The sequence below is a fragment of the Strix aluco genome, chromosome 32, assembly GCF_031877795.1.
Source record: "Strix aluco isolate bStrAlu1 chromosome 32, bStrAlu1.hap1, whole genome shotgun sequence".
NCBI lineage: Eukaryota > Metazoa > Chordata > Aves > Strigiformes > Strigidae > Strix > Strix aluco.
In genome coordinates, this window is record NC_133962.1 from 471,031 (window position 1) to 497,436 (window position 26,406).

At 50.6% G+C, this 26,406-nt stretch overlaps 2 protein-coding genes across 2 annotated transcripts in view; one reads left to right on the top strand and one right to left on the bottom strand.

Annotated features, from left to right (window-relative positions):
- The window catches only part of LOC141916920 (uncharacterized), a 137,094-nt gene that overhangs the window by 81,157 nt on the left and 29,531 nt on the right, over positions 1-26,406 (top strand). The window lies entirely within an intron of this gene.
- Positions 13,350-18,275, bottom strand: LOC141916918 (uncharacterized). Its single transcript, XM_074809833.1, has 10 exons — positions 18,105-18,275; positions 17,881-17,985; positions 16,792-16,945; positions 16,318-16,574; positions 16,007-16,092; positions 15,512-15,627; positions 14,923-15,034; positions 14,267-14,403; positions 13,801-13,846; positions 13,350-13,641 (listed from the first exon to the last, which is right to left on the bottom strand). The coding sequence occupies exons 1-10, from the start codon at positions 18,273-18,275 to the stop codon at positions 13,350-13,352; spliced, it is 1,476 nt and encodes a 491-aa protein (XP_074665934.1).

Below are 26,406 nucleotides of genomic sequence, written 5' to 3' on the forward strand. Positions count from 1 at the left end.
CAAACCACCTGTGAAGAGACGAGGAATTGATCCAGGCCCTGTCAAGCGCCAGCTACGCAGACCCCAAAATGGCCCGAACGCAGCGGGCAGGGAGCTATGCCCCTGCACACACTCCCTCAGCTCGGGGAAGCCCGCTTGGAGACAATCGTTTTTATAAGCCTCTCAGCGTCCAAACCTACCTGGCCATCGCTGGTGATGTAACCCGCCTCCTTCAGTCTCCTGAAGTTGTGTCTGCGTTTGTGGTATGCCTTCAGGTACGGGTCATGCAGGCTGTTGTACTCTGTCCGGAGTAGGCGACAGTAGGGATCTCCCAGGTCAGGTGAAGCTGTGAGATGTTCCAGAGCGTGAACGGGGAAGGAGAGAGCAGCAGGGACAGATGCACTTCCCAGCTCCTCCCACACACAGGCTGGCATTTCCAAACCTCCAAGGTATAGCCTAATTCCTGGATGACTTCCCACCCAGAGGAAAGTTCTCTCTACTTCAGAGACTCTCCCACAGAGAAGTCCAACTGTCAGACTGAAGGGCTGCAGCTCCCACTGTAGAGCAGGTGGCTGCAAGGACTTCTCTGAATGGCGGGGACCCTGTAAAAGAGAGCTTCTCTGCCCCTTTTCTACTTCCTTTACCTTCTCCCCCAGCTTTGCCCGGCTGAAAACAGGTCTGGAGCCAGGCAGCACAGGGATCTTGGCCCCGAGTGGAAGGTCCAGCAGCTCACGGTCCGTCAGGCTGATAGCTCCTTCTCCCAGGTGCTCTCTCCTGTGCCCGGCCTAAGAAAACACACTCAGGCGCTAGCTCCATTAGCCTCCTGCACAGCAGTTGCAAGAAAGGGCACGTCCCGAGGCCCCCAGAGCAGTCCCCCACGTCCCAGGCTCCCTGGCTCAGCCCTCTCTATCGGCCCGCTGCTCACCTTTCTCCTCTTTCCTGGTGCACTCTGCAGCGCGTCTGCCTTTTGCACGCCAGTGGTGAGATGGCGCTCCATGGCTCCTTCCAAGAGCTCTCCTGGAGCTGCGACCCTGCACTGATTCCTCTTGTACCAGAGGCAACTCAGCTGAGGCCGCATCTGCCGCTCTCCCAGCGGGCGGCTCTATATAGAGAGCAATTGCGCATCATCGTGCTGTCACATTGCTGCATTGTGACATCACTGCGTTGCCGTGGCGCCATTCTGATGTATCGCTGCGTTGCCATGCCGCTGCCCGGCTGCCGTCCACCGGCTGTGTGGAGGAGAGGGCTACCGTGGGTGGCCTTCCGCCCGAGGTCCGGGCAACCTTTTTTCAGGAAAACCACCATCATCTCTACCCCACACTGCGCTGGCTGCGCCAGAAGCTGGACGCAATCCATGCAGAACAGTGGTGGCTGGCAATGACAGCGGAAAAGCTGGTCCTGAATGCCCTGTGCTGCTACAGGCTGGACGAGGAGGCCACTGTCCAGCTGCTGCAGCACAGCCTCCAGGAGCACACAGCACCGCTGGTCCACAGCCTCATCAATGTCACCATGTGCCGGTGCAGCAAGGAGAACAGGAGGCTGCTGCTCTCCTACGCTGCCAGGAGGGAACACAGCAGCCCCACATCCAGCCCCAGCCCCACCACCTCCCAGGCAGGGTCTCCTGACTCCAGCCCGCTCTCCTCCAGCAGCCCTGAAGGCTCGGACAGGGAGGAGGAAGCCAGCACCTCGGAGGCCGCCCTCCATGGGGGTCCCGGCCACCCCCCATCTGCTCCTGTCCTGGCAGAGCAGAGGCAGCCCCAGGAGGAGCCGGGGGAGGTGGTGGCAGCAAGCCCCTCTGCCCAGGGCTGTAGCCGCAGCCCCTCCGCTCCCAGCCAGGGCAGGGACTCTGGTCACCTGGGGGGTCCCGACACCCCCCAAAGAGGAGGACACCCGGCCCCCAGGACTCTCCCCAGTCCTGCAAGAGGACGCCCCACCGGCAGCACTAGCAGGGCTGCAGCAGGTCTTTATTGAAGAAAAAGACAATAAATTCCTGTTTCCCTGACCCTGTCTCTGGGTGCTGCTTTCTCCCTCTTCTCCTGGTGCCTTTCCCTGTCCCCCATGCCCCACTGTCGTGGCCCCCGCCTGCTGGGGGCATGGCCATGGGCCCCCGGAGCCCCAGGGCCATGTCTGTGGTGCCTCCTCCCGCAGAAAATCCTGCTGCAGCCGCCCACCCGCTGCGCAGCAGATGCCGAGGGCAGAGCGGGCAGGAGGGGAAGCTGGTTTTGCCACAGATCCGATGGGGACCCGACTGGGCAATGAAAGGGTTGGGGTGAGCTGTAACCGTGTCCCCTCCAGCACTTGTCTCTGCGCCCCACAGAGGGTGACACAGCACGAACCTCTCCAAGGTGGGGAGGTGTTTGTCCTGCTGGAGTTGTCTGTGCCTGTGCCGGGGTGTCTGTGTATGTGTGCACAGGGCTCAGTTTCGGGCATCTCTGGAGACAGTGAAGAAGCCTGGTGTGGAAGGGAGTGACCTGCCAAGGAAGGGGCTGAATAATCCCTCGAGCTCCCCTCTTTCTCATGCTGCTCATGTTCACAGAATCACAGAATCACAGAATTGTCTAGGTTGGAAAAGACCTTGAAGATCATCCAGTCCACCCATTGACCTAACACTGACAGTTCCCAACTACACCATATCCCTAAGCGCTAAGTCAACTTTACTCTTAAACACCTCCAGGGATGGGGACTCCACCACCTCCCTGGGCAGCCCATTCCAACGCCTAACAACCCCTTCTGGAAAGAAAAGCTTCCCAACATCCAGTCTAAACCTTCCCTGGCGCAGCTTGAGGCCATTACCTCTTGTCCTATCGCTTGTTACTTGGTTAAAGAGACTCATCCCCAGCTCTCTGCAACCTCCTTTCAGGCAGTTGTAGAGGGCAGTGAGGTCTCCCCTCAGCCTCCTCTTCTCCAAACTAAACAACCCCAGTTCCCTCAGCCGCTCCCCATCAGACCTGTGCTCCAGACCCTTCACCAGCTTCGTTGCCCTTCTTTGGACACGCTCGAGTCATTCAATGGCCTTTTTGTAGTGAGGGGCCCAAAACTGAACACAGTAATCGAGGTGCGGCCTCACCAGTGCCGAGTACAGGGGCAGGATCACTTCCCTGTCCCTGCTGGCCACGCTATTTCTGATGCAAGCCAGGATGCCATTGGCCTTCTTGGCCACCTGGGCACACTGCTGGCTCCTGTTCAGCCGGCTGTCAGTCAGCACCTCCAGGTCCCTCTCTGACTGGCAGCCCTCCAGCCACTCCTCCCCAAGCCTGTAGCACTGCTGGGGGTTGTTGTGGCCGAAGTGCAGTACTCGGCATTTGGCCTTATTAAAACTCTTCCAGCTGGCCTCAGCCCATCGCTCCAGCCTGTCCAAATCCCTCTGCAGAGCCTCCCTACCCTCGAGCAGATCAACACTTTCACCCAACTTGGTGTTGTCTGCAAACTTACTGACGGTGCATTCGATCCCCTCATCTAGATCATCAATAAAGATATTAAAGAGAAGTGGCCCCAAAACCGAGCCCTGGGGGACACCACTCGTGACCGGCCGCCAACCGGATTTAACTCCGTTCACCACAACTCTTTGGGCCCGGCCATCCAGCCAGTTTTTTACCCAGCGAAGCGTGTGCCCATCCAAGCCGCGAGTAGTCAGTTTCGCCAGGAGAATGCTGTGGGAAACGGTGTCAAAGGCCTTACTAAAGTCAAGGTAGACAACATCCACAGCCTTTCCCTCATCCAATAAGCGGGTCGCCCTGTCGTAGAAGGAGATCAGGTTTGTCAGGCAGGACCTGCCTTTCATAAACCCATGCTGACTAGGCCTGATCCCCTGGTTGTCCATTATATGACTTTTAATGGCACCCGAGATGACCTGCTCCATGACCTTCCCTGGCACCGAGGTCAGACTGACAGCTCTATAGTTTCCTGGATCCTCCTTTCTGCCTTTCTTGTAGACGGGTGTCACATTTGCCACCCTCCAGTCCAATGGGACCTCCCCAGTTAGCCATGACTTCAGGTAAATCATGGACAGCGGCTTGGCGAGCACATCTGCCAACTCCCTCAGCACCCTCGGGTGTAACCCATCCGGTCCCACAGACTTGTGTGCATCCAAGTGGTGTAGCGGGTCTCTGACCACCTCCTCTTCAACTGTGCTGACATCAGTCTGCTTCCCCTCCCCATCTCCCAGCTCACGAGGCTGGGTGTCCAGGGAACAGCCAGTTCCACTGCTAAAGACTGAGGCAAAGTAGGCGTTGAGCACCTCAGCCTTTTCCTCATCCTTAGTTACCATGTTTCCCTCTGCATCCAGTAGGGGAGGGAGATTTTCTCTAATCCTCCTTTTGCTGTTAATGAATTTATAGAAAGATTTTTTGTTATCCTTAACAGCTGCAGCCAAGTTGAGCTCTAGCTGCGCTTTGGCTCTCCTAATGTTCTCCCTGCATAACTTCACTATGACTTCATAGTCTTCATGAGAGGCCTGGCCCCTCTTCCAAAGGCGATAGATTCTCCTTTTGTTCTTGAGATGCAGCCAAAGGTCCCTGTTTAGCCAGGCCGGTCTCCTTCCCCTCCTGCTTGATTTTCGGCGTACGGGAACAGCCTGCTCCTGTGGCTTTATGACTTCGCTCTTGAAGTATGTCCAGCCTTCCTGGACTCCCATTTCCTTCAAGGCAGCCTCCCAAGGGATTTTGTTAACCAGTCTCTCGAACAGGTCGAAGTTAGCCCTCCGGAAGTCTAAGGTGGCTGTTTCAACAGCTGCTCCGCTTGCTTTGGACATGTGAAGACTGCAGCTACTGCAGAAGACTCCTCCTTCGACAAAGCTGTGGCACTGTCTCCCAGAAAAACAAACAGACACCGCCCTGCCTCCTGCAGCTTAGGAGAAAGCTTAAACACCTGCCCGAGACATGAATATCTCAATAGCAAACCGGCAACTCCATAACAAAGGGGACGTTTCTACCGTCCACCTACTTTGTAATCTTGCCCCAGTGTCATACCCAGCACCACCTTCTGATGTCAAAGGGGAGCCAGGCAGACAGGAAAGAAAGGTTTCCTGCTAGCAAACAGAAAGTGAGTAGCACTAGCATGATCACACCTTAATTTTATTCTAGAAAATTAATACTGTGATCATCTAATTCAGGGCTAGTGGAGGAGGGTGGACAGGATTGCAGCTCTATTATTTTATGCCCAGGAATGTCCTGTCGCTTTCCCAGAACCACTTTCACTTGGAAAGAATAGGAGAGGTCTTCCTGACCCCTGCACTCAAGGACTCTGCTCAGGGTGAGACACTGAGCACAATGAAACAGCCGAGTTAGGTCTGTTATTAGGGCATGAATGCCACCTAAATTTTCACTATAAAAAAGCACCATTAGCCAACAAAAGACCTGCCAGTCGTGCCGTGTGTTTCTGCACCTCTCCAGGACACTTCCGAGGCACCACTGCCTACCAGGTAGCGCCTGCCCTGCATTAACTTCTGAGAAGGAAGTAAAGACTTTCATTTCTACCAGTGGTGGAAAATGACGCGAAGGCACGAATCTGGACTTGGAGAGCTTCCACGTCGGCTTCTCTTCAGACTTTCTGAGTCTGTGTGTGTCGACACTCCCCACAAAACAGAGTTATTTGCAAGACGCAAATCTAGAATTTGTTAGAAGTGCAAGGGGTTAAATGTTCCTCCACAAAATGAGGTGTTGGAGGATTGGAATTTCAGTGGTTTTTAAGAGAAAAAAGATGCTACCCAGGTTGGTGGGATCGATGGTTTTTTTCCTGCCTACCAGCAGATGATCTTAGTTAACACCTGTGTAAATAAAAACCGAATCTGAATCACAGCAACAACTGTCTTTTCTTTGTAAACTCTTAAGCTGGGACTACTTAAAAAGTGAGGGATTTGTAATTCCTTGCTATATTTTTAAGCCTAGGTACCTCAAATACTACTTGGAATTGCTGAGTAGGGAAGGATGCTCTGGAGAAGACAGAATTGTCAATAAGTCATTCGTTTGCACTGTGCGTGTGAGTTGAATGATGAAAGCAGATGCAGACTCTAAGGTACGTTGCTAAAGGCTGAAATAAATCCACAGCATTGGTTTGAAGTCCGTGAAGTCAGTCCCTGTCCTGGTTTTTGTTCTGTATTGGCAATTTTGGCCGTCTATTTACTTGCTTGAACTGTGGAGTGAACGATAAATGTGAATTGATGTAATAGCAAACACTTCATCTCCTACTCTACAAAGCATTGGTTATTGTTTGTAGGCATATTAAGTTATTTGAGAAGGAGCACATATTTTCCCACAAATGCAGGGGAAGAGTGGAGGGACAGAGACTGTCAGAGCTCACAAAGACATCAGATTGTGAAGAGCCTTGTGAAGACATTAGATGGTGAAGGAGCTAGTTATTTACAAAGGGAAATTGGTTATTTTAATGAAAGTTTAACACTGTCGTATGTTGCGCATCTTAAATCCCAGGCTCCTGAAACAAGGCGATTACGTGTGAACCTCTACCACTTTCCTTGTTCATCAACGCTGTTGTTAAAAGCGTTAACCCTAGCAACTCAAAGGGAAAGTAGAGAGCTGTCAGATGTAGAGCTTCAAAACTTTCCAGTTGTGCAAGCTTCTTGATTTTAGAAAGTTTTGCTTCATCTTTGAAAGTGCCGACACTAGGCTTCTGTTGGAGCCCTGACTGACATGATAAATCATAAAGCCCATCAGCATTCTGGGATTTTTTTCTCAAAGAAAAAAAATGAATGAAGCATGCAGACAGAGTGTAATTATCGCAGTGCCTTAGCCTGGCCCAGAGCAGAGAGCAGGCAACAGGAACTCCACTTTCACCAGAGGAGGAAAGCCTGAAGTCTCGCATCCTTTGTCTCACCCTCAGCCCTTTCCCACTCCACCACCCTACGGACACCCCCACGTTCCTTACCTTTCCCATCTCCTGTGCGTTGAGGCTTTTGGCAGTACTCTTCACCTTCCCATTTTTCCACCTTGTTCATACACAGATGTTAGGAAACGCTGAAATGATGGTAAAAGCAATTTGATGTGTGGGAAGGTAAAAGTAATCCAACCGATACGTTCAGTTCAATTCCCTGCTTTGCCATCAGCTTCGGGTGCCTGCATCTACAGACTCTGCGGTGCTAGCCCAGCGTGCCTGTGGCCTACCTGCCCTCAAGGGTAACCAGGTTCATGAGTTGCAAGGTGGAAGAGAAGCTCAAGATCCACTCAGGAAATAAAAGGAGGCTGAACCTGGGTTTCTTCACATCTTGGAGTACTCCTAACATCCAAGGTAGAGTATAAGGTTGGGAAGGTGGGTGTACAGGTACCACGTTGTGCTTTATTTTTAGAGACAGAGGGCCATACCAGCCCTCTCTCTAAAAGGATGCCCCAGGTAGGCTCTCCTCTCTTGGTTAGAGGTGGGAACATCCTGGCAACACCTAAATCCTCATGTGAATCTAGCCTTCACTCAGAGCCGGTGGCTAAGAGCTATTAGAGCTCGTAGCTCACGATAGCAGCGAACTGGAAGCTCCTCGGGTAGTGTAGCTGTAATAAGCAGTTACAGAACCTCCATCCCCAGCAGGTCCGAGTCCTTTGGGGGGAGCTAAGAGGACTTCTGATAGAAAGGTCATAGTCCGTAGCAGTCCGTAGTAGTCTGTAACGCCTAGCAGGCCTGGGAGAGTTTAAAATCACATGGGTTACTTCATGTTTTGATCTCTAGCGGTTGCAAGCAGGACACATGATGCAGTTTGCAATAACTGTGCAAGGACCTGGCACAAGTTCCACTTTCTTCTGCAGAGAGCCCTTATTTAGTGAGCATCTCTATTTTGTCACAATTCCCACCTGAGAAATACATGCAGCTTTGGAACGCTGTTGGCCTGCAGAGCTGCCCAAAACTGAACAGTCCCATTTCAGTTTCTGATCAATGCACAGACATGCAGATGGGTACGTAGTGCGGGCGGGATAGTTCCCCTGTTAGAAGGCAGCTTTAAATGAGAACAGTGTGCAAAATGAGGTTATGGGTGCTGCTCTGGAGGAAAGAAATCTGTGCTGCATGAAATACTGGAAGTTTGCAGAGACATTCCTTTCCCTCGTGCACAAAAACACTCCCAAGACCTCAAAACAGCATGTATAAATGGGCCTCGCTATCCTCTTACAGAGCAAGTCCAGACCTTGTTGGCCAGCTCAGCGTCTCAGGGGCTCTTCAACATTGTGCAGGTGACTACAAAATCCCAGGAGTCCTTAGTCTTGGAGAGGATCTTCAGCAGCCCATAGTGGGACTACGGCGTTAGAGAACCTTCCTGGACCTGCTTGTGTCTGCTGTATGATATTCTCAGTTGATGTCTGGGGAGTTAAAAGCGCCCATGAGGACAAGGGCAGTTGATCTAGAGACAGGGCAATGTTGATCGCATTCTTCATTAAATGTCTTTCAATAGCACCCAGCATGATCTCCCCCTTTTCTCTCCCCTTTCTTGAAGTGTACCGCTGTCATGTAACCGATTCGTGTACTTCAGATAACAGCTAATATGGTTCAGTGCCCGTGTTAATTTTTTTCTAAAAATGTGGTTCTGCCCCTTCCTTCCCACCATCTCCAGTAACTGTGGCCAAATTTCAGCTGCACCATAACTGAACACAGTTACTTGAACTCAAGACCTACTGAAACTTGGTGTGTAGGGGCGGTGAAGAAATCCAGATTGGTGTGTGCTGGAAGAGAGTTGTTTTCCCCCGTATCAGTTACAGACTAGTTGTCACGTGTGTGTGGAGCCGGACAGTCCCCCTGTGGGATTTAAGAGCTGGTACTTAACCTCGCCCAGCGAAGAGCAGACGTGCTGGGGGTTGGCAGGTTTTCTTAGGGGAAGTATGGTACCAGTTTGTAATAAAACGGGCTGTGATGGTCTTCGCGATCACAGACCGGCTTCTTATTTGCTTGAAGATGGAGAGTATTTGCCAAAAGAAAAAAGTACATAGGAAAAATACCTTTTAACATCTGTGTGCCTATTTGTCACTTCATCTTTCAACTTACTTTCTCCTCACTGTTCTAGAAATGCTTATTATCAGCCGACATCTTGCAGGCCACGGTTCTTACTGGTCGGAGAGCCAGGATATGGGCCCTCAAAACTGCAGACCGAGTCCTAAATTTTAGGCTATGGTTTCTGAAAATGAGGTTTTGGTCCCTGAAAATGAGGATTTGGAAGCTAAAAACGAGGCTTGGGACATGAAGATGTGCTTTTGGAAGCTATAAACAGGTTTTGGACTCTAAAACTGAGGCTTTTAACATTCCAAATCAGACTTTGGTCCTTAAAAATGAAGCTCTGGGCCTTTAAAATCCTGCCCAAAGAGGCAAACCACCTCAGGCAGGTGCCTGGTGGGTGTCCCGGGTAGCTGCCAGCAGCAGAAGATTCCCTCAGGTCCCGTTGTGGCCTCAGGCTGAGCTGAGGGGGCAGAGCCCAGCCGGGCTTTGGTTCCTCAGCTCTCCCCGCTGCAGACGTCAGGATGGCACCGGGCGTTTCGCTGCTCCGTGTGGCAGGAGGCCCCGCGCTCCTTGGGGCGACGCTGGCTGGGAAGCGCCAGGCCTTCCTCCCCACGGCAGCCCCTGGGACGCGGAGGGGCACGGGCCGGGCCGGGGGCTGGAGGGGCTCGGGGCCGCCGGGCCTCAGCCAGGGGCGGGTCCCTCCCCTCAGAACTTTCCCGCCTCTCTGCCGAGAGCGGCGCTGGGATTGGGCAGGGCACGCCCAGCGCTGATTGGCGGCGCTTCCCGCCGCAGCAGCCGATTGGCTGTCGCTCTGCCGGCCGGGGCGGGCTCTGGGCTGAAATGGCGGGAGAGCCGCGGCAGTGGGGGGGCGGTTGTCATGGCGGCGGCCCAGGCCCGGCCCTGCCGCGGCCTGCGCTGTCAGGCGCTCGGGGGGCTCCGGGCCTGCCCTCACACCCAGCCCCGCCGGGTCACTCGGGGTAGCGTCAGGAAAATTCCCTTCCCAAAGCGTTCTATCGGCCAGTCTCTGGAGTAGGAGGGCGCGTTGGCTTTGTGGTTGGCTCTCTCTGTTCCCAGCCCGGGTGCGGTGTGATGAGGGGCGGGAGGTGCGGGCAGGGGTAGTGTTTGTGCTGAAGGAAAACAAAGGAAAGGAGAGCCCGGCCCCAGAAAGAAGGACTGTGCTTCGGCAATTGCTCAGGGCAATCCAGCCTGCTTAGAGGTAAAAACACTACCCGAGACTGGGATCAGGCTTCAGACCACAGAAATACGGCTTTGTACCCTCAGAACACGGAGTTAGGCTTCAAAAATGACACTTTAGACCCCCCAAATGAGGCTTTGGGCCCTAAAAATCAGGGTTTGGACCCTAGAAATGAGGCTTCAAATCCCCAAAAATAATGAACACTTGGGCCCTAAAAGTTAGGGTTTGGAACCTAGAAATGAGGCTTTTAATCCTTAGAAATAATGAACGCTTGGGCCCTAAAAATCAGGGTTTGGACCTTCGAAATGAGGCTGTAAATCCTCAGAAACAATGAACCCTTGGGCCCTAAAATTAGGGTTTGGACCCTAGAAATGAGGCTTTAAAACCTCAGAAACTATGAACCCTTGGGTCCTACAATGAGGCTTGCAGCCCTTCAAATGAAGCTTTAATCCTGAAAGAGTTTGACCCCAAAAGGAGTATTTGGACCATAAAAATGCATATTTGGAAACCCTATGTGGTGGTTTGACCTTGGCTAAATGCCAGGTACCCACCAAGTCGCTCTATCACTTCCCCCCCTTCCCCTTTTTTCTCAACAGGGCAAAGAGGGAAAAGAATATAAGATAGGAAAAAAACCAACCAACCCTTGTGGGTAAAACAAAAGCAGTTTTAATATAAGCAAAGCGAAGCAAAGGTCTGCGCGTGGAAGCAAAAAAAAGAAAACAGATTTATTCTCTACTTCCCATGAACAGGCGATGTCGGGCCTTCTCAGGAAGCAGGGCTCCACTACGCGTAGGGGTTGCCTCGGAGGACCAAGGGTGACCCCACCCCTTCCTCCTCTCTCCCAGCTTTATACTGAGCAGACGTCATATGGTCTGGAATATCCCTTTGGTCAGTTCGGGTCAGCTGTCCTGGTTGTGTCCCCTCACAAGATCTGGCCCACCCCGTCCCACTGCGGGGGAGGGGGGGAAATGTCGGAAAGAGCCTTGGTGCTGTGGAAGCACCACTCAGCAGTAGCCACACCACCAGGGTGCTATCAACACCCTGCCAGCTCCCAACATAAAACACAGCACCGTGAGGGCTGCTACAGGGGAAAACCAGTTCCGGCTCAGCCACACCCAGTACACCCGAAATGGGGCTTTGGCCCTTATAAATGAGCCTTTGTATTCTCCAAATAAACCTTTGGACCCTAAAGCTGAGGATTTGCTTTTTAGTGAGGGCTTAGACCCTACAAATGAGCATTTAGTCAAAATGAGGCTTGGAACGCTTAAAACGAGGGGAGGGACCCTAAAAATCAGGCTTTGGGCCCTAAAAATGAGACTTGTAAACAGAAATTGTGCCTTTCAACTCTAAGAATGAGGTTTGGACCCTATAAATGAGGCTTAGACTGCTAAAAAGGAGGCATTGGGCCCTAAAAATGAGACTTTGGACCCTCAAAATTTGGGAATAGAAACAGAAAACAAGGATTTGGATAATAGAACGAGATTTTATACTCTTAAAAGAAAGATCTGGGTCTTCTAAATGAGTCTTTGGAGCCTCCAAGTAGCGCTTTGGACCCTAAAACGGAGGCTTTGTTCCCTAAAAAGAGGGTTTAGACCCTACAAATCAGTATTTGGCCCCTCATCATGAGGCTATTGGCCTTAAAAACGAGGCTCTGGACCACCTAAATGAGGCTTTGGTAATACAAGAGTCTGGCTCTAAAAGTGAGTATTTGGACTCTGAAAATGAGCATTTGGATTGTATAAATGAGGCTTTATAGCCTCAGCATGAGGCCTTGGACTGCAAAGTTAGGTTTTCTGTTCTATATTAAGGAATTGGACTGTATGAATGCAGCTTTGGACCCTAGTAATGAGGGTTTGGGCCATATAAGTAAACTAAAACTGAGGCTTTGGACCCTAAAAATGAGGCTTGTTACCCTAAAAGTAAGGTTAAGACCCTACAAATGAAGTTTTGGAGCCTACAATGGAAGGTTAAAACACTAAAATGAGGCTTTCAGCCTTGAAAAGGATGTTTGGACCCTAAAATTGAGGCCTTGAACAATAAAGATGAGGCTTGGAGACCCAAAATGAGGTTTTGTTCCTTGAAGTGAGAGTTTTGATGATTAAATCGAGGCTTTGTGCCCTAGAAATTATGTTTTGGACTCTAAAAATAAGACTTTGGAAACAAAAAATGGTGCTTTGGGCCATAAACAGAGGCTTCAGACTCTCTAAATGTAGATTTTGACTGTAAAGAAGTGGCTCTGTCCCTACAAATGAGAGTTTACACCCTTAAATGAAGTTTTGGGCCTTTAATATAAGAGTCCAAAAATAAGACTTTGAGCTGTAGAAGAGGGATTTGGACCCCAGGAATGAGAATTTGGACCCTAAAGTTGAAGCTTTGAGCCCTCTAAATGAAGGTTTGGAAACCAGACTGAGGCCCCGGACTCTGAAGTGAGCTTTAGTGTCTTCAAATGAGGTTTGGACACTAAAACTGAGGCTTTAGAAATGAAAACTGAGGCTTTGCCACTGAAGAATAAGCGTCAGACCCAATTTTAGGTTTTTGACCCTTTTAGGTTTTGAACCCTAAAACTGAGGCGTTGGACTCTGTAAAGGAAAGTTTTGGCCCTCAAAATTCGGGTTTGGAAAATGAAAACGTGGCTTTGGGCCCTAAAAATTCCAGAGCAGATCCTAAGAATTAAGTCCCTGAAAAACAGACTCTAAGAAATGGACTCTCTGGTCTCTGAACAATGGACTCTAAGAACTGAGGCTTTGTGCCCTAAACGTGAGGGTTGAGCCTCAAAAAATGAGATGGACCCTGGGGGTGGCCCACGGGGTGGCCAGAGGGGGCACCTGGGATTTAAATGGGATAAACTGGGAGAGAAATAGGATGATAAAGAGCCTCAGCTCTACCCCAAGTGGAAGAAAAAAGCCCAGCCCAGCAGATCTGGGCTCAGCCTTGCTCTCTTCTTGCCCAGCTCCTTCTGGCCCTGGGTGGAAGTGAGCCCAGCCCAGCAGAGCTGAGCTCAGCCTTGCTCTCTCCTTGCCCCAACACTGGGTGAAAGCTCAGGTGTCTCCCCTGCCCCTGCGCATAGGTGCCATCCACCCCTCCCCGGCTGCACTCGCCTCCTCTCCTTTGCCCTCCAGGGACATTCCGACCTTCACGATGTCATTCCAAGTGCCTGGTTGCCCTCTATTGCCCCAAAAAGCCAGTTTCTTTCCCCAACAGCCATGGCAAAGGTCCCTGGGGAAGGTCCCTCCCATGGGACCACGCTGGGCTGATCTCAGCGCCACTGGCCAACTGCCAAACCCTTCTCCCCCTGCTGCGGTTGCAACCGATTAAAAAAGTCGACGCTCTTTTGCAACTTTCCCCCTTTATTTTTATTCCTCTTTTTCCTGATGGCTCCAGCCAGGGACTCTCCAGCCCGGGGAGATCTGCTCCTCAGCGCGAGGCATCGCGGGGAGCCGGGTCCCCTCATCCCTCCATCGGTTGCCCCAAAGCCCGGGTGTTCATCGAGGGGCTCCTCGAGCAGGTTGGCCCCGGAGTTCCACGTCCGGAATCGTTTTCCCACGTTACTGCAACACCGGCCAGAATTTCTGAGGAGGAAACTTCACAACACTCTCCATCTTATCCTCCGTAGCGGCCATTTGGGCCCGTCACAGGAGGCCTCCTCGAGCAGGCTGGCCTCAGAGCTCGTCGTCGACAAAACAGCTATGACGGGTGTTCTGAAGTACGAGGCCTCCTGAGGAGGGGAGGGCTTGGCTTTCCAGGTCTTTGCATCTGCCAGCGTTTTTTCCACCATTCCTTGTCGTCTTCCTTCTTCTCGTCCTCCTTCTCCTCCCCATCCTCCTCTTTCTCCTCCCCATCCTCCTTCTCCTCGTCGTCCTCCTCCCCATCCTCCTCCTTCTCCTCCCCATCCTCCTCTTTCTCCTCCCCATCCTCCTTCTCCTCGTCGTCCTCCTCCCCATCCTCCTCCTTCTCTTCCCCATCCTCCTCCTTCTCCTCGTCCTTCGTGTCCCCATCCTCCACCTTTCCCTTTTCCTCCTCCTCCTTTTCCTTTTCCTCCTCCTCCCCATCCTCCTCCTTCTCCTCGTCCTTCTTGTCCCCATCCTCCTCCTTTTCCTTTTCCTCCTCCTCCTTTTCCTTGTCCTCCTTCTCCTTTTCCTTTTCCTCCTCCTCCTTCTCCTCCTCCTCCTCTGCAGCTCTGATCTGTCAATGCCTGCGCTTGGGCTCGCCTCTGCTTTGACGCTCGGTCTTTGAGCGCAGCTTTGCCCTTGGCTTGGCCGGTCCCAGGCTGCTTTTCTCCAGAGGAATCCCCCAGGATCTCCGGCTGCTGCCTGGAAGGACACAACGGCAGAGAGGTCTCTACCTGAGCACACGCTAGGTTTGGGGCCGCATCCTGCCCCCCATGACTCTCTTTGTGCCTCTTTGTGAGGAACAAAATCCCCTGAGCTGGGCCCTGCGGCTGACACACGGCTGTCCCCGTGTCCCCAGGCCACGCTGGGGCTCTCCTGAAGGGCTGGAGAAGATCCAGCCCTGTGAAACTGGGGGTCCCACTAGCCCCATCCCACCCCTCCGATGGGCGGTGATGGGTGGCAAGTGCTTGGGGCTGGGGAATGGGCTCTGGCTGGGTCAGAAAATCATAGAATCACAGAATAGTTTGGGTTAAAAAGGACCTTTAAAGGTCCCTTTAGACCAACCCCACCCCTGCCATGGCCAAGGACATCTTCAGCCAGAGCAGGTCGCTCTGAGCCCCGTCCAAACTGACCACGAATGTTCCCAGGAATGGGGCATCCACCACCTCTCTGGGCAACACAACCCTGTGCAGACCCCCAGCCCTGAGCCTTCAGCCTCACCTGACCGAAGACTTTATCTTCTTCCTCTTCTTCTGCCCCGTCATCTCCTGGAACTGTGGTAGTTCCTGGTTAGGCGAGCTTGGAGCAGCGAACCCAGGACATCCCACTGCAACTGGGAGGAGAAACCTCGTCAGAAGAGCATCGCTGGGCCGCTGCCGGCCCCGGTGACACGCAGGGGTGCTCCAGCCCCTTCCCCAAAGGTCCAAGAGGGCCGTTCTGCTCCCCTCGCAGCCGCCATCGCAGCCTCTCTGCCCCCAGTTCCCCATTGCTGTGGTTTTGCAACGGCATCGTCAGCTCCCGGTGTGGAAGGAGGGAGTGGGGAGGTGACAGGGACTCTTTTGGGGGGTCGTTTCTTGGCGGGGAAGAGGCGGCCTTGGATCACCATCCTCCCACCACATCCTTGGGCGCATCCCACCCCAGGGCTCCGTGTTGGTGAAGCCAATGAGTCGTTAGGACAAACGGCTGTGCCGAGCTGGGGGGAAGCTTTGGCACAAGTCGGAGCCCTTTGACACTCAGAGCCAGTGATTTCCAAGTCAAATGACAGAATTTGGTTGCCCGCACTGTGGAAAGGAGCCGGGAGATGCTTTACCTTGTCCAAGAGGTGGCAGAAACTCTCTTCTCGTCTGCTCATCCTCGCCAGGGACTTGTCTCGAGGTCTTGAGAAGAGCCCTGAGAGGTGGTTTGTGTACAAATTCCATTTCAAGCCTGGGAACGAGGAGAAGACACCGCTGTGACCCAGAGCACCACCAGCCCTTGCCACTCGCCGTGCTCACCGGCAGATTTTGGCATTGCCGTAAAGGCTGGTTTTTTTCCCCAACTCTACCATGTTTTTCCCCAAGTCCACCATGCCCCATCCCCAAGCACAGTCCTGGGAAAAGGAGTCACCCAGCAAAGAGTCCAGGCCACCATGGGAAGGAAGTGTTGCCTAAATTCCTTGGTCCTACCCATCAAATCTGCCTTATGGGAGCGACCACGGCCTGGGGACATCAAGAGTCACTGCCGGGTGTCCCCATGGGAAGACACCCGTGGGGTCACAAGGAGCAAATGTCACCTTGAGAGCGGCTACAGCCGCCAACGTACTCACTCGGGAAAGATGACGACATGGCCAGAGAAACTCAGGGAGGCCACAGGTACCATCCGGGACACCACCATGTCCAGCAGCCGGGGGACCTGCAATGGAGGAGCTCCAAGATGGTGGGATGTTCTCAACGTGGCTGTGAGCCATATTGGAGGAGCTCCAAGATGGTGGATCTCCTCAGCATGGCTGTGAGTCCATATTGGAGGAGCTTGAGGCAGGGAGAGTTGGTAGGACCATCAACTCTCACCTGGCTGTCTCCTGCCAGGCCACCGCCATGGGACTGCCCGCGCGCGCCACGGAGAAACAGAACCACTCACCTTGAAAATCACTTGTTTCAAGTTCTCCTTCCCAGACAACATCTCCAGGAAGTCATAGTAGAACTTCATTTGCACCGTTTTGCCTTCAATGAGGAGCACCCCGATGTCCCTCAGGACGAAGGCAACGTTCTTCCCCTTCCCCAGGCAGTAAGAGAGGAGGGACACGGTGCCCTGAATGCAGCCCGCCGCTTTCTGCCGGGACACCGAGGCGGCTGTGGCCACCTTGGAGTATTTGAGGGGCTCCAGCTCCTTGTTGCCTGAAAAAAACCACACGAGAGGGGTGGAGACGTTCACCCAGTGGCCCTTCCACAGGCACTTCCCAAGGCAAAACGATCGTTGCCTCCCCCAAAAAGAAAAAACCCCAAATTTTGGGCTCTGCTCCACAGAGGGGGAGTCACTTCCGAGAAGCTTCTCAGCCCCAGGGAAGGGACGCGATGACCGTGAAGCCAACCAGGGTTTAATCCGCCATCTTACCGGGCAGGTAGGCCTTGTTGTCCGACAGGTTGCAGACCTCAACAAGGTTTCTGGCCGGGCGAAAGACGGGCCTGTGGATAGTCACGGCCTCCTCTCCAACCTGGATCTGTCTGGAGACAACGTCGAAGCAGCCGAGGGCGGGAATTCGGACACCCTGGAACAGAAGAGAAGGAAGGACCCAAGGGTGAGGACGGCAGAGGGAAGAGCTGGAGGTGGCCCTGACCAGGGATGGTGCTTTGGAATGGATCCTGCCCTCTCCCGCTTGGGGAGGAGACGCTGAGTCCTCCCCCTCTGAAAAAGTCAGGGCAGGAGCAGCCTGGAGAAGAATTTGAAATCCAACCGCTGGTCTATTTGAAATAGATTTTAAGGCCTAGTGAAACGTGTTCGGGACTGAGCGATCTCGTCGTATTACCAAGGCACCGGGGTTCTGCTCAACAGGCCTGAAAAGTGTTCTTAGCCCACTTCTTGGATAGTCCCGACCCAAGGCTGCTCTAAAACGCAGTCAAGCTAATCCTATGGAGGCAGTTTTAACAAAGGATGATTAATTGACTAAACACAGGGGGGTTGCTAGATTAAGAGAATTTAGGATATCGAAACTGCTCACTCTACCTAAGCTTTTCGTAGAACATCTTGGAGTCTTTCTCAGAATTGTGTGAGACAATATCATAAATAATAACTAAGAAATTATGAGAATCAAGAACTAAAAGGTTGAGTGGAATCTTCCAAAGACTTTGGACTCAGGTAATAGATTTAGAAACAGTGTATAAACACCGCGAGTCTTTCGGACATTGGCCACTCACTGAGGTGTTGGCCCAACTCTGAGTTGTCAATAAAGCTAAGCCTAGAGATTCTTTAACAAGCCCGAGGGCATCCGGGGGGTCTCCAGCGCCCAGGATCAGCCCTGAGGTCCACCACCACCTCCCAGAGGCGATACCACCCTGGCACAAGCCCTGTTTGTCCCCCAGCGGGGACTTTTGGGGTGAGTTTCCCACTTTCTGAGGAGGGAAGAGAAACGATAGGCCATGCCCCGGGGCCGTGGGGACTCCCCATCTCTCTGGGCGGACAAGGAGGATGCAGGTGTCACCCCACCTTGTGCAGCACCAGCTGTTCTTGAATGCAGCCGGCCACCGCGTCCCAGACGGCTCTTCGCTCTGGAAAACAAAGGAAAACCAGGTCACGCTCCACGTCCACCAGCTCTCAACCCTCCCAACGTCTCCTCGAGCTCTTGCGCATTGGACAATGGGAGTGTCATCGCTGTCCCCAGGAGGAGACACCCCTGAGGTGGCTCCAGTGCTGAGTCTCCCCCACACAACCCTCAACCCGCTGGGCACCACAATGGCCCGGCAGTGGCTGTGGGTGCCTGTACCTTCGGCGGTGACGCTGGGCATCATGAAGTTGTGCTCCATCCCATCCCAGAAGTCCATCCCACGCAGCCTCATGCTGGCAGGACGCTCCTTAACGGCGACAGCCGGGTGGGAGCTCATCCTTGCTCGTCCTGCGGACGCTCGCTGGATGGCAGGACCCACCGCTCTGCAGCTCTTATACCCTCGTGCGCATGACGTCACAGTGATGCAGCTGCTGATGGGAGCGATGCCCACTGTGACATGGCCACCGCTGATTGGCTGGTCACGGTGACGTGGCCACCGCTGACCCGCTGCCCTCTGCCACGGGGCTGCCACCGGCTCCTTCCTCCCTGCCCGGTGCCCAGCTGACGTACGCCTGTGCTGTCTCAGCCCCAGAATCCTGTGTTTTCTCCTCAAACCAGCAGACAGCACAGGGAAAACATGTGCTCTTGTCGATCAGCCCGGCACGAGACGCTTCTCCATCCCCCATCGTGCCAAATCCTGATTTTCATCCTAGTTGCCATGATCATCAGTGGCTCATCCACTCACTCCCGGCTGCTTCCAGCGGGATGAGCCCTCAGGGGCTGAATCGGAGCGCTCCAAGCAAGGTGTCCCAGGGCCTTTCCAGTGCCCAGCAGCGCAGTGATGCTGTGCTTGACGCACCCCAGGACACGCTTGGCCCCTCGGGCTGCCAGGACATGCTGTTGACTCCTATTCAACTTGCCATCAACCCAGACCCCCAGATCTCTTTCTGCGGGGCCACTCTCCAGCCTCTCGCCCCCCAGTTTGTGCATAGAACCACGATTACCCCATCCCAGGTGGAGAATCCACCACTTGCTCTTGATACATCCCATACGTTTGGTGACTGCCCAGCTCTCCCGTCTACCCAGATATCTCTAAGGAATCTCTACCCTCGAGGGCACCCACAGCTCCTCCTACTTCAGTACCGTTGGCAACTTAATGTACATTTGACTCCTGTGCCCGGATCATTTATAAAAACATTGAAGAGCGCTGGCCCTACAGCTGAGCCCCGGGGAACACCACTGATGACTGGCTGCCAGCCTGATGTAGCGCCATTTACGACAACGGTTTGAGCCATTTGTGGTCCCCAAAGCTGCATTTTGAGGGCTGAAACCCTCATTTTCAGGGTCCAAATCTGTCTTTTATTACCCACAGCCTTTTTCTAGGGCCCACAGTTTCACATCTAGGGTCTAAACCCTCATTTTTAGGGCAGAAAGCCTCTTTTAGAATCACGGAATCATTCAGGTGAGAAAAGACCCTTAAGATCATCCCGTACCCACAGAAATTAACACTGCCAAGGCCCCACTAACCCATGCCCCCGAGCACCACACCTACACGTCTTTTCAATACCTCCAGGGACGGTGACTCGACCACTGCCCTGGGCAGCCTGTTCCAGTGACTGGCAACCTTTCTGGTGAGGAAATTTTTCCCAGTGTCCCATCTAAACTTTCCTTGGCGCAACGTGAGGCCATTTCCTCTGGTCCTATCACTTGTTACTTGGGAAAAGAGACGGACTCCCACGAGCAAGAGTCCAGCCCTGCTCCAGCCCCGCTGCTCCAGCTGCATCCTCCTTCCCTGCCCTCCAGCACACCCCGCCCAAGGGCAAAATCAGTCATCTTTATCTCGTCCCCTCTTCCCAACATTAACAATGACTAGATAAAACATATCAAAGGAGACGACATCAGGAAAGGCACGTGGACCGTGATCTGTGCTGTCAGTTCTAACAGCTGGTATCCTTCAGATTCCAGGGAGCTGAAATTTCTCTTACAGCCAACTTGAAAATGAAGACTATTCTCACTAGCCAAGAATTTTTCTCTAAGGACAGAAAACTACTGGTTTGCAATCTGAAGGTTCTTACTCCACATCGCACTCCTGCAAGTGAGGAATTGAATTAAGACCAGGCTTTTTTCCTGGCAGCTTCTCTGCTTGTCCAGAGAAAGAGGGTGGGAGGGTTGGAAGTTTATTTGAAAGCTGAGACGGATTTTACAGGATCCCAGTTATTTAGATTTTCCATTACGCTGAGCCATCACAAATGCATGGCTAGGTAGGCTTTTTTTAAAAATACTTGTTCAAATTAATCAGATCTAGTAATAAATGAATGCAGGAAAGGCTTTTACCTTTACAATCCTTTCATCCGTGTCTCCTGATTACGCTTCCCTCTACTGCTGCCCAAATCCAGATGGTTTATGCTTTGGGCCATTTGTTTCACGTACAGAAACTTTATTTTCTCCCACACACCCTCACCCGGGGTGTCCCGCGAGACCACAACGCCCAGAGAGGAGGAGGAGGAGGAGGATGAGGGAAGCTTTAGCCCATCCTGCCCCTCCCGAGGGGTCTCAGGGCACAAAAAGGCACCCCCACGCCAAGCTGGCACGTCGCCATTTGTCCCAGCACCAAAATCCTCTCCTGTACTGGGGAGCTGGGCTGGTTTTGACTGGGCACTGGTCGGTTGGTGGTCAGCAGTTGGTTTCATTGCCATCACTTGTCCTCCTTAGGTTTCATTTCCGTCTCTTTGCTAATTTTTCCTTTTCATGACAATTTATTATTATTGATGTTACTTTAGTTCAGTTATTGAACTGTTCTTATCTCAACCCACCACTTCTCTCACTTTTCCCTTTCCAATTCTCCTCCCCCCATCCTGCTGGGGGGGAAGGTGCTTAGTTGCCGACTGGGGTTAAACCACGACACCAAGTGGCTCATAATTGTATTGTATATTAAGGTTTGGAGGATGGTTAAACAGATTACTCAGTTACAGAAGTATCCCCGTATGTACACCATCCCAAAATAACTTTTTTTCTTTTTGAAGCTAATCAAACACAAAATTTCCTTCAACTGTAATTGGATTATGGCATCCTCTGTTTATAGGCATAGAGGCAAGAGGCAACCACACTGCCACTCTATGGACAAGATAAATTGACTTTAGTCACGGGGTGGATTGTGGTGGTGCAATCCTTACCCCCTTCCCCCCCCCTCTTTGTTGGGCTGCTTGGTGCTAGGTGCGATTCCACCCACATCCCCCGAGCTATACACCAGTCTGTGGAGATAAGGACTGACAATGTTAACGAGCCTGGCTCCTGCCCCTCCCGATTGCTCGGAAATGGTTAAAATGGCCCATCAACTCCTCAGGGCCTGGCACACCTGTGCCTGGGATGTGGTCAAATGGGAACAATAACAGAGTCGCACATTAATCAAATTCTTTTGTAACTGCTGGAAGGCACCAGAAGGCATTTGACAAAAGTCAATTATCTTGGACCCTATAAATGGCGACCACCAGGGAGACCCTTTGAGCTCTCCTGGATCGCAGCGGGCCTGTGACCAGCATCTCCCCTGAGCTGGAGCCTCTCAGGTACCAAACCCTGAAGGTGTCGTCTGCTCCAGACGGAAGGCCAGGGCGAAGTCCCCCGCTCGAGTCTCAATTATCGCCCGTTGAGGAATGCCAAGGCATTGTGAGTATTTGCTCTAAACTCGAGAGGGAAATTTTCTTTGAGCTAGCTTCTCTTTACTCTGTGTGTGTGTGTGCGGGTACGTACCCTTGTTTCTGTGTGTGTATGTCTGTTCTGTGTTCATTCTACTGAATCCAAACACCTTTGTTTCTGTATGTTTGTCCATTTTGTTATGTGCATGCATGTGTATATATGTATATATAGGTACCGTTAAGTAAGTTAGTGTGAATCTTGTCATTTTAGAATCTGGATAAGTCGCTTTTCTTTCTTTTAGTATTTCTATTATTATTTTATAATAATAAATTGCTGTTAGTTATTAATAAACCTAGATTTCTTACTAAATATTACCGTGTCAATACTTTCATCCGCGACAAATTGGCGTAGTCGGCAGGATGACAAGCAAAATCACCAAATACTTACAAAAACACGGTATCCAACCAAATCCCACCTTCCCAGAGGATTGGGCTTATAATAATTGGCACAACTGGGAAGAGGTAGAAAAACAGTTAACTATTGCTAGAGGTGCAACTAAATTTGGAAAAAATAAAGGTATGATTTGTAAAATGTTGGGAGTGTGCCTGGAAGCTGCCTGTCATGAACGAGAGAAAGTTAATCGTAAAATACAAAATTTACAAGATGAGATTACAGGGCACAAATCCACCAATCTGCTGTTATCAATTAAAATAGAGCAGCTGCATCAGCAACTTAAGGAATCCCAATTGAAACAAGAAAAACTGGGGGAACGTGTTGAAATGATGCTAATGCAGTCTCCGAACCCCCCTGATATTGTTCAAATCAGAAAATTAATTGTGTCCCCTGAAGACTGGGATGGTAACATTTGGAGTGATACACATAATGACGACTCAGACGAAAATAATTATTTGCAGCCGCCTGAGTCTCCCCCTCTTGCAGTCAGACCAATTATTAAAACAGAGGAAACAACAGGACCTCGAGGTGGTGTGAGAAGTCGCATCAGCAAAACAACCCCTTTTGATCCAATTCAAATAGCCAATTTACGGCCGTAAGCCTGGAGAAACTGAAACTGAATACCTATGGAGAGTTTCTCTAAACGGGGGAGATAGAATTTTACTAGATGGCAATGAAGCCAGTGGATATTGGGGTCCTGGTGTCTTTTTGGATGCTGGTCCCAACCCCCCAAATGACCCCCACTCACTAACAAGCAGAGTGGCATATTGGGCTGGTGGCATTGATGCCTTAGAGAGAGGAGAACCTCTGTTAATACCTATCAAATCTCTAAATGACCTCTCCGCAGCTTTTACAAAAGCTGCCTGTATTCAAGCCATGCATCAGCGTAAGCCCACTGATGTTCCTCTTTTGGCAACTGTAGCTCCTGCTATACTTAAAGTACTGATAAAAGGAGCCCCTGCCATGCTCAAACCTTTTCTCATTGCAAAACGGGATGAGATCCAGAGAGACTTAAATTATAATGAATTGGTAAATCTAACACAAACTGTTGGAAATAGTGGGGAAGAAGAATTAGAACCAAGAGTATTACCCACTTGGGCAACTTTAGTACATGAAACTGTAAATCATGCCCGAGAAATGGGATGGGATGAAATTCCCAATGAAACAAAAAATATAGGTCGCACTATTAGACAAATTAAACAATTGCATCAAAATAATTCTCAGGAACAAAAACCCTCTGACCGACAATCCAGGGGTCAGGAGTGGAGAAATGAACTGTGGAAGCAAGCATTGTCACTAGGAATTCCTAGAGCCGCGATTCAGAGACAGCCTAGCGGCGTCATTCTGAGTCTGATTCAGGCATTTCAAAAAGGTATCGCTTCAAATGCTCCAACCTCCTCCCTTCCCCCTTCTCCAGCTCCCAGAGAAAAAAAAGATAACCCTTTCCTCCCTCAAGAGGATCAGTTGCAAAGCACAGGATCAAAAAACTGATAAGGTCTGGGCGGCAATTGGGCCTGCCAGTCCGGCAAGTAGAAGCTTATCAGTGGATAAATGAGAACGGCCCTTACATTTTAATTCCAGTTGGTCCTCAAAATCAATTAATAAAATTTTTGATTGATACTGGTGCACAAATTTCAATAATTACACAGCGAGATGCCAATAAGCTAGGCATACGACCTGGTCGGCGAAAGGTTAAAATTACCGGAGTCACAGGAATTAGCACTGTGTGCCAGACAGCAAAAGTTAATTTACTGCTCCCTGGCAAAAAACGTGTAACATCTCTTCGCTTTGCGATCAAGGAGCATTATGAAAATATCCTGGGTTTTGATGCACTGAACGGCCGGACCTGGCGTTTGCCAGACGGCGGTCTGTGGTCTTTTGGTTCAATTGCCAACCCCAGCCATAATAAAAATCAACAAACTGCCACAGTGCGTGTACTCCGTGCAGCTCCAGCACTTCCCGAATCAAAAATTACTAATGTCCCACAGTATCCAATTTCTGCTACAGCACGAACTGGAATTTCTGAAGTAATTGCGGACTTAGAAAAACGGCAGATTATTTCCCGAACTCACTCCCCATACAATTCTCCTGTCTGGCCAGTCCGCAAACCAGATGGGAGGTGGCGTTTAACAGTCGATTATCGGCGTCTAAATGCCAGTACAGCCCCATTGACAGCGGCAGTCCCCAACATTGCAGCTTTAACTGCTACACTGCAAGCCACGGCACGTCATTGGATGGCAGTGCTAGATGTAAAAGACATGTTTGTCATAGTCCCTTTAAGGGAAAAAGATAAAGAAAAATTCGCATTTACATGGGAAGGTATCCAATATACCTTTAACAGGCTCCCACAGGGATATAAACACTCACCCACAATTGCCCATGCTGCACTTGCTGAACTTTTACAGACAGTTTCACTCCCTGCAGATGTAAAACTGTATCAGTATATAGATGATATTCTAATTGGAGGACCCTCTCCTGGCAAGGTGGGAGAAGTGGCAGCAACAGTTTGGCAAACATTGCATGAAGCAAAAATTGAAATTCCACCTGAAAAATGTCAGGGACCAAGTAAAGAAGTGAAATTCCTGGGCACTTGGTGGATTGCTGGAAGCACAGCAAGTCCACCAGATACTCTAAATAAAATAGAACAATCAGAAATGCCCCAATCTAGAAAAGAATTACAACAGCTAATGGGCACTTTAGGATATTGGAGAAAACATGTACCTGGATTCTCCATCATTGCCCGCCCACTTTATTCACTTTTACGAAAAGGAAAATCGTGGAGATGGGATTCAGAACATGAAGAAGCAATTAAAACTCTAATACTGGAATTAAAAACATATCAATCCCTAGGACCTGTTCATCCTCGTGACCCTATTATAGCAGAATGGGGTTTTGCAGAACATGGTACTTATTGTAACTTTTTTCAAATCGGCCCTGATGGGCCAAAGAGACCTTTACTGTTTAGCTCAACTGCATTTAAAGAGACTGAACAAAGATATTCAGAGTGGGAAAAGGGTCTTTTGTCTCTAGTCTGTGCAGTTAAACAAGTTGAGAAAATACGTCAAGAACAAGCTGTTCAGACCAGAGGTCCCTTTAGTTTATTAGACACAATCCTAAAAGGGACTGCTCCCCCAGAGGGAATTGCACAAAAACCTACAATTAGGAAATGGTATGCCGATCTAGTGGGTGTGGCAGATGAAATGCAATTAAGTGAAGGACACACAAAAGTTTCTAAATTGCAAATGCCTATTAATACTGACCCCCTAGCATTACAACAACCATTCAAACCTTCACCAATTTTAGATGCACCTCCCTTCACTGAAGATTCACCAACCGAGGGTGTCTGGTTTTCTGATGCCTCGGCAAAAAGAGTGGATGGTAAATGGCAATATAAAGCTGTTGCATTAGAAATCAAAACAGGCAAACAAGTTATTGAAGAGGGTGAAGGCAGTGCTCAAGTAGGAGAGTTAAGAGCAGTTGTTTTGGCAGCACAAAATGAAGCAAAAGCCATTTATGTAGACCCTTATGCTGTCTGGGCAGGTGCCACACAGTGGCTTTGTCAATGGGAAGCCCTAAACTGGGAGATAAATAAATCACCAATCTGGAGAACTGAAGACTGGCGATTACTATTAACCATAGCCAGAAAAACACCATTCCAAATAGGATCGGTAAAAGCTCACGCTAATGACAATAAACCAGCTACAAATTGGAACCAAAGGGTGGATGAATTGACAAAAATTAGGAAAATAGACATTGAAAATTCCTCAAACCCCACATGGTATCGATTGGGAGAATGGTTACATCAAAAATTAGGCCACACAGGTCGAGAAGCACTTTACTTTTCAGCCCAAAGCCGGGGATGGCCCCTCAGCAGGAAAACATGTGAAACCATCCTCACTGAGTGCCCCCAGTGTAAATTAAAATTGCAGATGGACCACCCTGCCAAAGCACCACCTTTACACATTAAAGAGGGGAAAACTTTGTGGTCTACTTGGCAAATTGATTACATTGGTCCTTTAAAATCCTCTGCTGGGTACAAATATATTTTAACAGGCGTAGAAATAATATCTGGACTCCTTACAGCTACCAAGTGCCAAAAGGCTAATGCACAGAATACTATCCGAGGCCTTTCCTCATGGTTCTCAATTCTACCTGTCCCTGATTCTATCCAAAGTGACAATGGCTCACACTTTACTAGTAAAGAAGTACAGGAATGGGCAAAGCAAAAAGAAATAAAGTGGGTATTTCACACACCTTATTACCCACAATCTAATGGTATAGTTGAACGAGCCAATGGACTGCTGAAAAAATATCTTAAACCACATGAAGGACAATGGGACAGACGTCTTTCTGAAATTTTACAGCAGTTAAATAATCGGTAT

Excerpts from the sequence above, each read along its gene's own strand:
- LOC141916918 (XM_074809833.1), bottom strand. The coding sequence starts at position 18,275 with ATGAGCTCCCACCCGGCTGTCGCCGTTAAGGAGCGTCCTGCCAGCATG. Across the intron at positions 16,093-16,317 it reads TGAAACAAGTGATTTTCAAG|GTCCCCCGGCTGCTGGACAT; the intron begins GTGAGTGGTTCT and ends CCTCCATTGCAG. Across the intron at positions 15,035-15,511 it reads TCTGCCACCTCTTGGACAAG|TTGCAGTGGGATGTCCTGGG; the intron begins GTAAAGCATCTC and ends TTCTCCTCCCAG.